Genomic DNA, 11,396 nt, shown 5'->3' with positions numbered 1-11,396 from the left:
CTCTCTCTCTCTGTGTGTCTCTTTAGTTAAGACTTAGCACTTTTTTCTTAACATTACTTGTTGTGCTTTGAGTTCACGTTAGCTTAGCTTAGCTGGCCCCCCTTTCGAGCACTTGTAGCTTGGATTTCGTTGCTTTTCTGGTCTGCGTTGCTTCACGTTAACTACAACAAAAAAAATCCTTTAAAAAAAAAAAAAGTGGAGTTATTTAGGTGAGGTCAGCCATGCGTATTAACGTTATGTGTTGTTTTTTTTTCTTCCTCCCCCCCCTTCAAATTGTTGGACGTAACGTCAGCTCGGCTGTTTGAACTACTTGTTTTTTGTTTTGTTTTTTTTAAGATAAGTGATCTTACAAACTCTTTCTTCCGCAGATCAGCAGCAGGGTGAAATGGCCGCTGCGGAGAGCGGTGGAGGCTTCAGTCAAAAGCGAAACACAAACTCACAAGTAGGTTCACCGGCCAAAAATCCGACGAGTGTCAGCCTTGTTGAAACATTAACCGTGCTCCCCAGTCATACCCACTGGACCTGTTATGTGTTTTATGTTTGTTTGATTCTGTTATTCATTTGTGTCGCGACTTAAAGCGGGTTGTTGATTTTCTCTCCGGAGCACATGTCACTGGGGTGGGGAATGGGCAGGTAAATTTCGCCCACACGGGGTGTTCCCGTCAAACCCCGGCACTTCGTGTGCATTTCGCTCGGCCCATTTGGCTGGGTTTGGAGGGGGTGGCTAGAGGAGTGTCTCAGTTTATAGGGCAAAATAAAGTGTGGGAGGGAGATGGGTGGGTTTGGGGGGAGGGGAAGCCGAGCCCGCCGCTGCACTGGAAAAAAATGCGGTCCCTCCCATACTCTCCCACCCTGCTTCCCCCCTGTTCACTCCACTCTCTGGGAAGTGCTGGGAAGAGACTTGTGTGATCAAAGGAAATAGGTTTTACTTTTATAAATGGCGTATTGGGAGTGTGTAGCATGTATAAAGCCAGTCACACTTTTGTTTTTTTGTTTTTTGTGTGTGTGTTTTTTTTATTTATTAATTTAACTCAAAGCTCCATTAAAGGGATTTAAATTTTTAAAGGGAAAATGTTTATTTTTAAAACATAATTTGGCCTTTTTAGTTCAGGCTCTTGGATTTAGCACCTTTTTTTTTTTTATTGTTTTGCATCCTCAAACACTTATTTATCTTCATCAGGTCAGCTTTTAATTATGGCTATTGCTTCCATTGTTTTTGTTTTTTATCACTTGTACAATTACCCTCCTTGATTACATTTTACTCCACCAAAATTATTGTTGGATTGCATCACTACATTGGTAACACTGCTGAAAATATGAGTGGACATTTGTACAGCCAATTATATTTTTTGTCACACCTTCAGCATTAACGTGTGGGTTAGATAGTGAGATGTATTTTTTGCTATATAAAGTCCTTATTTTTTCCTTTCTGTGTTCTCTTTCCAGGACTCTCAGCAGCCATCTCCTCTTGCCTTGTTGGCAGCAACATGCAGTCGAATTGACACCCCAGGAGAGAACGATTCCCCTTCAGACCAACAAAACCAGCAGCAACAGCTGGACTTAAACCAGGGTGTTTTCACCACTAGTGCCAACGGCTGGCAGGTTATCCCTCTCAGCATTCAAGCATCCTCAGGCACTAACACCATCACCACCGACTCCTCAGGGGTGATGACAGGAGGTGACGGAGGCAAGGGCAGACAGGTGCTGTCACAATCAGTAGCTGTTGCAAGCACTCAGGGACAGCAGCATCAGCCACAGCAATACGTAGTAGCTCAGGCTCCATCGATGCAGGGTCAGCAGGTCCTTACCACCATATCCGGTATGATGCCCAACATTCAGTACCAGGTTATTCCCCAGTTTCAGACCGTGGATGGCCAGCCACTGCAGTTGGCACATGCTCAGCAGGATTCTGTATCTGCTGCAGCACAAGGGCAGCAGTTTCAGATAGTGTCCTCTCCTAATGGCCAGCAGATCATAGCCGCAACCAACAGAGCTGGGGCAGCAGGAAACATCATAACGATGCCCAGTCTCCTTCAGGGAGCCATCCCTATTCAAAATATAAGTTTGGGCAGTGGTGTGCTACAAAACCAGCCCCAGTTCCTGGCAAATATGCCTGTGTCACTAAATGGAAACATCACTTTGTTACCCGTCAGTACTGGAACAAGTGGTACAGGGGGAGATGGGGGTGGAGGTGATGCAGGGGGGAGCCAACTTGTACAGCAGCAGCAACAACAACAACAACATCCAGTGTCCTCCAACAGCGGGGCAGGTTACATGACAAATACGTCCACTGTCACCACGCAGACTTCCACTTCTTATGGAATGAGCCAAACGCAGAACAGCAATGGAGTGATGACCGGGACATTCCAGCATAACACAGCATCTTCTCTGGGTGTCCCGATACAGCCAGACAACAGGGACGGGCAGCAGCCACAGCAGATCCTCATCCAGCCTCAGCAGGTTATCCAAGGTGGAGCACCCCTCCAAACTATCCAGGCCGGTACTGTCACGACCGCTGGCGGTCAGGTATTTGCAGCTCCAACACTCAGCCAGGAAGGGCTTCAAAATCTTCAAATTATGCCAAACACAGGGCCCATCTTCCTGCGCACTGTAGGCCCCAATGGCCAGGTGAGCTGGCAGACCATTCAGATCCAGAGTCCGACAGGGCCACAGATCACGCTGGCCCCCATGCAGTCTCTCCCCCAACTTGGCCAGGCTCAGGGAGGTGCTGCAGCTGCAGGAGTATCCGTCAACACAGTGCAGATCCCAGGCATCCAGACCATAAATCTCAACACACTTGGAAGCTCTGGGCTGCAGATGCACCAGCTGCAGACTGTTCCCATCACCATTGCCAGTACAGGAGGTCAGTCACTCACCCACTTTCAACAAATGTTTGCATAATATTTTAAAGTGAGCCATATTAACATACAGTATATTAAGTCAACAACTGTTGTGTTTCAAAGACTGCGGCCCTTGTGTGAAAAAGGACTATGGTACTAAATGATGTAATCCTCAGGCAGGGCTATCCATATTTCTTAACTGAATTGGTTTTGATGTTATTTGACTTTGTCATTTGTAGTCATTACTTTTCAGACATGATCAGAATAACAGAGGCTGAAATGAATCGTTGATTGTGTTTAGTTATCTTAGGCAAGATAGGCGACCAACAACTAAGGTCCAACTTTTAAAGTCATTGCTCGGCAGTAGCTGGCAGTTAAGCTGAGTAAATAATGTTAAGTAGTCTGGTAGACAATTAGTTTCCTAGTTTCAAGGTGTTTGCACTGTAGTATGTTGTATCTCTGGATTGAATCTCCTTTCCGCTTTGTGTGTCAGGTGCACTACCGTATACTAGTTTAACCAGTTCTGCTGGTCCAGTGTTACTCCATACTCTGAATGTGTTTGTGTTCAAATGTTCCTTTCTCTTTTCTTAGTGACACTTTCTTCATATCATGATTACAGTACTGTAGTTGTAGGTGGCCACAACTTCTGTGTCACAGTGGGGGTGTAACTTGACCCCTCCCATCTTATAGCAACCTTTTATCATAAGCCCTTCTTCACTTCTGTTCAAGCAAGTGTATATGCTTGCTAGTCTACATTTGATCAAATACTTCCGTTTGTTATGGATAATGGGGCCTGTTGTTAGTGCATGTCATTTGCTCTGTTATCCTTATTATGAAGTCATGTGCTTCCCATCAGCTAGTATGTAACAGGCTTTGTTTGGACTCCAGCAGTACTGAATGGCAGGCTTTTCTACACACCAGTGTCAGTGCTCACATTACACTAACATTTACTTAAGCCTAGAGCTTAAAGCTTGGAGGGCTAAGGCTATCTGGCATTCGACTGTATATACCAATGTAACTTACAGTATTACTCATATTCAAATAGTACTTCTCTGAACCCCCTGGGTTTAGTATTGTTATTCACTTATTAAGCAATGTTGAATCAAGCTATTGTAATGCTCTTAAATGAGGAAACATCAGAAGTAACTGGTGAAATTCTCTTTATGACTCTTCTCTTTATGACTCTTTATGTCACTGAAAATGACTTGCAGTAGATCAGAAGTGACCTAGATCCTAAAGATACAGGTAACATACAGTTCAAGCTAGTACACCTTCATACATACATATAACTGGTTTACTTTTTTCTTTCTTAAATTGGTAACTAAGGGTCCCTGTAGCATCTGAGTGTTTGACATTTTACCACGTACAGGAAAGATTGCAGAAAAACTTTAAATTAAATCCTTTTAATGTGTTGTGAATCGGATTAATGAAATCTTATTAACCAAAAAAGATCTCAAGCTATCGGATAATTTATCTCACACTTAGGTTTTTTCTATTCCATCACAACAGGAGAGCAGAACTTACAGACAGGTGGAGAAAGTTTGGATGATAGCACAGCTATGGATGATGAGGATATAAGCCCACCACCTCAAGGACGTCGCAACCGCAGGGAAGCATGTACCTGCCCCTTCTGCAAGGATGGAGAAGGACGGTATGTCACTGATACACACCTGCAATCACACTCTAATGCAATCCAATACAACTGCTCCGGCATAAATACTATAGTTTTATGACACTTATAAGTCAAGTTAAGCCGGCAAGTTTTTGTTGACATCGTCAAAAGGTATTAATTGAATTATATGTTTTAACACTGAGGGTCATAGTTATAGTCATGTGTTGTACTGGACTGCAAACAAAACATTAGAAACAACTCTTACTAAAATGTCCCGTGCAACACCACCTTTGATTATGACGTCAATAATAAACTTTTTAAATATAATAATATAAACTAATGATGAAATACTTTGTAAAGATAGATGTGTTTTCAGAAATTACCTATTTAATTATTTCTAACTCATTGTTAGATGTCAGTGTGTAAGATGAGTAATAATAAACTGATTGTTAATACTTAAAGGGAAAACTACAATTTATTAGAACCGTTAATGAGAGCAAAAATAAGTCAAGTTGTAACGAACTATATTATAGTGTCACATAGAAACCGCATTTCCCATTTCAGCTGATTTTATGTGGTCTCCTCACAGAGAACCCAGTAATGGTCTAACTCTTTTTTTGTCTGTTTGTTTTAATTGAGCAGTGATCCAACTAAAAAGAAGCAGCACATATGTCACATCTCTGGCTGTGGGAAGATCTACGGCAAGACATCCCACCTGAGGGCCCACCTTCGCTGGCATACAGGAGAACGACCCTTCGTCTGCGGCTGGTCTTTCTGTGGCAAACGATTTACCCGTTCAGACGAGCTTCAGCGCCATAAGAGGACGCACACAGGTGACATTGAGGATTTATTTTAGTTTATTTCACAATTGACATTGACAAAACATCAAAGATGACAATTAAGTCTGGAGACTTCTTTGTGGTCCTTGATGTAAGAATAGTAAAGAACAAGCCTATGTGCATCCGTAAACATCTGTTTCTTGGCAACGTAGCTTTCAAAGGAATCAATTTTTTGCAACAGGATTAATTAAAGCTGAAACAAGTAAACAATTTGATCGACAGAAAATTAGAAACTACTGATAACTGATTTATTGTTTAGGTCTGATTTTTAAATCACAAATTTCATTTTACTGGTTCCAGAGTCTCAAATATGAATATCTGATTCTCTGATGCTTTGTTTTTGTCTTCTACAATATTAAAGGAAACCTCTTTTGGGCAAATCTAACAATTTGGGGCTTTGAGAAATTGTGCTTTCTTGTAGTATTTCCTTACATTTTATGGGTCAAATGAATAATCTAGATAATAATTGACATATTATTGATAACTAACATAATTATAACATAATTACCTTAGTATGTTGCATATCCTTTACCCCAAAATATATTTTAAAAAAATGTGTTGTTATTCTTACATTACTCTTCATAACTGGTCATACCAGCTGCAGCTATTTTTGTATTGATTTCTTTTTCCCCTTCTATATTCAGGTGAAAAAAGGTTTGTTTGCCCAGAGTGTCCCAAACGCTTCATGCGCAGCGATCACCTCTCCAAGCACATCAAAACCCATCTGAACAAGAAAGTAGTAGCCACCAACACCGGCAGCACCACAGGCTCGACTGACGCTGCTTCCCCTGCAGCAGTAACAAAAGTCGAACCAGGAGCAGTGTCAGTCAGTGACCAGCACACCATCGTCACCATGGAAACCTTATCTGCAGAGAGCATAGCTCGATTAGCCAGCAGCGGGATCAACATGATGCAGGTGGACCTTCACCAAATTAACGGCAACAACTACTAAGGACAGTGGAGAAGCAGGAAGACACCGTGGTGGATGTTGCATTCGGACATTTGGGGTTAAAAAGGGCACGTCTGACTGCAAACACAGAACCTCTCAAAGGCTTCAGACAGGAGAGGTTGTCACAGATGCAACGCAACAGACTATTGAATTTGAGAACTGAGGCAGGAATGTGGATTTCCATCTTGTATTTAAATACCTGTGGGATTTAAGGGTCAGAGTTGGATTAAAATGTTAGACTAGAGAAATCATCATGAAATCTTATTTCCCCTGAATGGAAATGGCACTACACTAACATTTGTCCCACACGAGGGCCGATCTTACTTGATAGTGAGATTGCAATAGAACACACAGACCAGCACACTTTATGTAGAATTGGTGGAAGGTGATCTCTACATGCTCCTTTAGTAAAGAGATGACACTAAGTCAGTCTCTCCCTCGTTTCCAAGGCTGTGAACTTCGCTTTTGTCCCTCTTCACTGCAGGTGTCTCGTGTCCTCTCATACTGGGCTGCTGTATCAGGCCCCTCAGGCTAACTGGCCCATATTGGCCCATAATAATAAATTCATCCCTAAAACTGAAATTATAATCTTGAGCAGCAAATATTTGGTTCTCACATTTCTGCGGTTGCAGTTTTGCGAGAACCTAACATGTTCCCAGCCTAACTATCCCAGTGTCATAGGAATAATAGTAAAGCGTTTTAGGGTGGACCGTCTGGAATACATGAGGTCACAACCAGGTCAGAGCCAAAAGCACTAATCAGTGTGAGGATGTAGGTGTGTCAGGGCACTGAAATCCTGAGAATAACTCTTTAACCTCTTATGTAGGTACACACATTCAAGCCATCATGCTTTGATATGTTTATCATAGCAAAAACATTTTGATTTTTTTTTTTTTTGTATATATAATTTTGGTTATGTAAAGGCTAAAGAAATCTTAGGCAGGATTATCTTACACGTTTGCAAGAGATTGCCTTTCAGTTGTATGAACCTCTCATGCACAATCAATCTTAATCTTATGTTATTACTTTTATATATATATATGTAGATTAAATGTGTAAACTTACGAGCCTTTTGGTCATAGAATAATGTATTCTATACTGTCCAGATCTTCCCAGTATGTTTCTTCTGTGGTATACTTATCAACTTTGCCTTGCAGTTCCATCAAGTTTGTTTTCAGTCTGTGGAAAGGTGTTTCTTTAGTCATATCTGGTCAGAGTAAAGTGTTTTGTAATAATGTCCAGACAGCATAAATATGTAAGCTCAAAACCAAAGGTTCATACTCATTTTATAAGCAAAACTAGGAAATCTTTCTTTGGTCCATGAACTTTCTAATAATTTTTACTCTTGTAATACATATGTTAAAATTCTAACTGGAAAAGATCCAGCTTAAGGCAAACCTCGGACACACATCCCTTTGTTGTCCAAATAAATAAGTTGCAAAATATTAAGGGTCAAAGTTTTTCTGAAATTTTCTTTGCTTCAGATTTCTGCTTTATTTGAGAAAGATAATTGTAACTTGTATGTCAGAAAATGTATGTTTAAAAGCGCTCTTTTGAAACTCTATAGACTAAGTTCATTGGACAACAAGTGCTCTTATTTTTTTGCCCCATTTTAAATAAGGGATTTCATATTGTGTGTATACAACTACTGCAAATGCCAACAGCTGGATTAAAATTATAAATATACCATGTCTGGTTTCTTTGCAAACATCTCAAACAATATTACAGACCAACTTAAAAAAATCCTTTATTCATTAAAGATCACAGGCTGTGTATGTTTTTACTGTGAATAAAACCAACCCAAAACACAGAAAACAAAACAGTTTGAACAATTGCTCCCCCTAGCGTTGATATCACATCTCTACATCGTTGTCCTCACTCTTCAGTTTGTTACGCAGGCTGTAAGGAGAGAAATAATACATTGTACATGTTTGTCAGTTCCAACACTTAGTGTCACTCATTAGGATACGCAGCATAATAACCAGGTTTCTGATATGACAACCCTCGGACTGAACAACTTGTGTTGCCCGTCTTTCTGCAAGCACCCCACCTGGGGCCACATTGTTGGAAAAATCGTATGCGTTGTTCCCCACCTGCTGAGGTAGGAGTGGACGTCAGAGAAGCCGTGGTATTGAGCCAGGGGGAACAGGATGCCAGTGGGGCAGCGACCATCACGCTGGCGGCAGAAGCTGCAGTTGCAAATGCCACGACAGGGAGGGCACTTCCACTCCTGAAGAGATCACCAAATGGTTAAAACACTAAACTTACTGGTGTCAGACAAAGTTCACATGCAAATGAATTAAAAAAACAAACAGTATTTAACTTCATAGTAGAAGTGCAACTACTTTTACCTGCAGGGCTGCTTAAACCAAAAGTGCAAATAATGAACAGCACAAATAAAAGGAGCAAAGCCTCTGTACAACAAGTACTTGAGTAATTATTCAGTTTTTGTCTTGTCACATAATGAAGAGTTGCTATACTACATGAATTATTTTATCTTGTGTTTTGAGGGGCTTTTAATGCCTTTATTTGATAGAACAGGTGAAGACAAACAGGAAAATGATAAAGACAAAACTGCCACAAGAAGTTGTCAGGGTCACATTGTTCTCTTGTGATAAAGTGTGAGCTGAGTTAAGTGGTGTCGCTCATGCAACCAGCAAAAGATGAAGATTTAGATGAAAAGCACAAACAGTTATGCATCTACTGATGTGAATACATTAAGTCACAAGATCCATTAGAGCCGACCTTCAAAGTCAAATTTCAATGTGCAAGAAAACAGAACGTTTGCTGCAGCCTTGGACTTGGATTTTAAAGCTACGCACAAGGGACTGATAAAAGCCAGATTAAACCCTGCCCTTAAATCCATCCATCCATCCCTGGAAGCCTGAACACTCACTGACAGATAATACTGAAAAAATATGTGTGAAATTAATCTTTTGTACATCTACACAGGTGCAGAGTGTATGTTGGTGTATCAGCCGTCTGACCGGATCAAGCAGCGCCTTCTTGACATCCTCTCCATATCTGTTCCTCAGGCACGGCCCACAGAACTGACCCTGAATCCCCCGACAGTCCTCACTGCGGCAGCACGTCTTAGTGTCGACAGTTTTCTGACGGCACTGATGACATGTGGAGCCCTGGAAATACACAGAGAAACCTCAACAACAGAGATATAGTTTTATAGAGATTGAAAACAGTTTTTAGGCTTCAGTAATGGAGAGTTCGGCACCTGGCAGTGACCTGATGATCAGTTTTTCACAAGATATCACATCTCTGAACCAAAGTTGCCACAGCTAACAGATTTGCCTACAAACTAAGCTGATATTGGTACAAATGTTTCAGTCTAATCTATCATGTCCATATATCTCACTGGAGAAGAACTACAGGTACAGTCCGGCTGAGAACTCACTGTGACTCTGTTGTAGACTTTTTCAGTCATGTTGTCTGCGACCAGCTGAATCTCATCCTCTGTGATGTCCTCCACAGGACGGATCATATGGGGTTTGCACTGATTCGGACGTGGGGCGCCTCTGCGCTGTGGGGCTCGGCGTACCTGGAACACAAAGATGAAAATAATGAAAAAATAATGAAAAAATAATAACATTTCCCACTGGTCATTTATAAATGACAGAGCTGACCTCCAGCAGCTCCTCCTCCAAGCTGAGCTCCAGTTCTTCCTCCTTAGGGGTTTTAGGATCCTCACTTCCCACCATAGAGCGGGTCTGTCTGCGAGTCCCACGCTCTGGGTTCTTCCTGGACTCTCCTCCAGCTGCACCAGAGCGTGGTGGACGCTGCAGGTGATGGTGGATAAAAATCACCTCATTACATCGGTTTATTTGTTCAGAGCTCTACTACCACCTTGTTAACTGAATACGCTGATTCCCCTTCTGCTTACTTTAGACTTACAGTCAAATCTGGGGATCTAAATTTCTTTCCACCATCCCTCGTGTGAAGTATTAACAATTGCCCTTGGGACAAAACTCACTGGTGTGTGGGATTTTACATCATCTTCTACTCACAGAACTTCTCTCTTTTTTCTTCTGTTTGCCTTCTTGTTTTTTCAGAAAGCCTGCACCTCCCGGCATCTTCTGCAGGTCTGCCATCAGCTGAGCCAACTGTTAGAAAACAATGAGGATTAAAGAGGATTAGAGGTTTGAGGGTAAACATCCTGAGTCATTCTAGCCGGGCAAATCTGTCAGCACTTGAGACTAGAAGTATTTCTGCATTAAAACCAATATTACAATTTACTTAACCTTTCAATGTCAACAGCCCTGAACCTGCACAGTTTAGGTACTAGGCGTCAACATAAACTTTTGAAAGCAAAAAAATCAGGTACGTTGTTGAAAAAATGACAATAATAAGTCATTTCTGAGCAGAATGTTTTGCATATTGCCGTTCACACCTCTGACAACAGCCTGTAAGCAAAATGGATTATAAATATAATAGATCTATAGGAGATAATAAGATCTGCAATAGATATTAAAAGTTCTATCTGTGGGGTTACATGCAATGAATTTACAGTGATTCTGAACTTAAATTTGGTTGGGAACCCTGGGTATTCTTCAGCACTAGTTTGGGGCCACACAGTTCGTTGCATCAGTCTGTCAGTACTGTAAATGGTCTTGTGTCTCTAGTGTACCATTGCTTTGTTGGCCTTGATGTTCTGTTGCCTCTTGGCCAAGAAAGAAACAGCTGCATCATCTGCTGAATCGGATCCATGCTCCTCAGAAGGAGTCGGAGGGGCCACTGCGGTCTCTTCATCTTCAAATTTAACACGCCTCATCCTCTTTGCCTGACTGGTCTTTCCTGCCTTCTCAACCCTTCTCTTTTTTGTCTTCTGTTCTTCCTCCTCTGCCTCCTCCTCATCATCAGTGGACTTCTGGGTAGAGACAGCGGAGCGGAGAGCCACCCTCAGTCTGAAGGTGTGGGCACCAGAAGATGGTTTTGATGTGGCTTTCTGCTCTTTGGGGGAAATCTCAGGCTTGGCTTCATCTTCATCTTCCAAATTTGAATTCTGATGGACACAAATAGAGGTGATTTCTCTTACACTGTAGTTTTCACAGTAAAATGTATCAGTTATCAAAACTTGACTTGATTTTCAGTGAAAAATAAATTTGTGATGCAAAAATTATCATTCACGTAATAATAGCGAATCA

General features: G+C 41.5%; 2 protein-coding genes across 3 annotated transcripts in view; one reads left to right on the top strand and one right to left on the bottom strand.

Annotated features, from left to right (window-relative positions):
• sp1 (sp1 transcription factor) overlaps positions 1-7,926 on the top strand; it is an 8,450-nt gene extending 524 nt beyond the window's left edge. The window contains exons 2-6 of the mRNA XM_035661906.1: positions 369-442; positions 1,447-2,863; positions 4,350-4,491; positions 5,095-5,285; positions 5,936-7,926. Of these exons, the coding sequence (XP_035517799.1) occupies positions 369-442; positions 1,447-2,863; positions 4,350-4,491; positions 5,095-5,285; positions 5,936-6,243 (2,132 nt within the window). The 3' untranslated portion in view covers positions 6,244-7,926. The remainder of the gene's footprint in view (positions 1-368; positions 443-1,446; positions 2,864-4,349; positions 4,492-5,094; positions 5,286-5,935) is intronic.
• A 36-nt stretch (positions 7,927-7,962) lies between these two features.
• The window catches only part of LOC118328266 (cell division cycle-associated protein 7-like), a 5,359-nt gene continuing 1,925 nt past the window's right edge, over positions 7,963-11,396 (bottom strand). For both annotated transcript variants that reach the window (XM_035661911.1, XM_035661910.1), the window contains exons 3-9: positions 10,880-11,254; positions 10,260-10,355; positions 9,879-10,031; positions 9,650-9,793; positions 9,228-9,377; positions 8,334-8,470; positions 7,963-8,139 (exon numbers count right to left, since the gene is read on the bottom strand). In XM_035661911.1, the coding sequence (XP_035517804.1) occupies positions 8,094-8,139; positions 8,334-8,470; positions 9,228-9,377; positions 9,650-9,793; positions 9,879-10,031; positions 10,260-10,355; positions 10,880-11,254 (1,101 nt within the window). In that variant the 3' untranslated portion in view covers positions 7,963-8,093. The remainder of the gene's footprint in view (positions 8,140-8,333; positions 8,471-9,227; positions 9,378-9,649; positions 9,794-9,878; positions 10,032-10,259; positions 10,356-10,879; positions 11,255-11,396) is intronic.

Source organism: Morone saxatilis, unplaced genomic scaffold, assembly GCF_004916995.1.
Source record: "Morone saxatilis isolate NCDOM2014 unplaced genomic scaffold, NCSU_SB_2.0 Contig18, whole genome shotgun sequence".
NCBI classification, from domain to species: Eukaryota; Metazoa; Chordata; class Actinopteri; family Moronidae; genus Morone; species Morone saxatilis.
The sequence above is the reverse complement of the archived record's forward strand: the minus strand, read 5'-3'. Positions and strand labels throughout refer to the sequence as shown.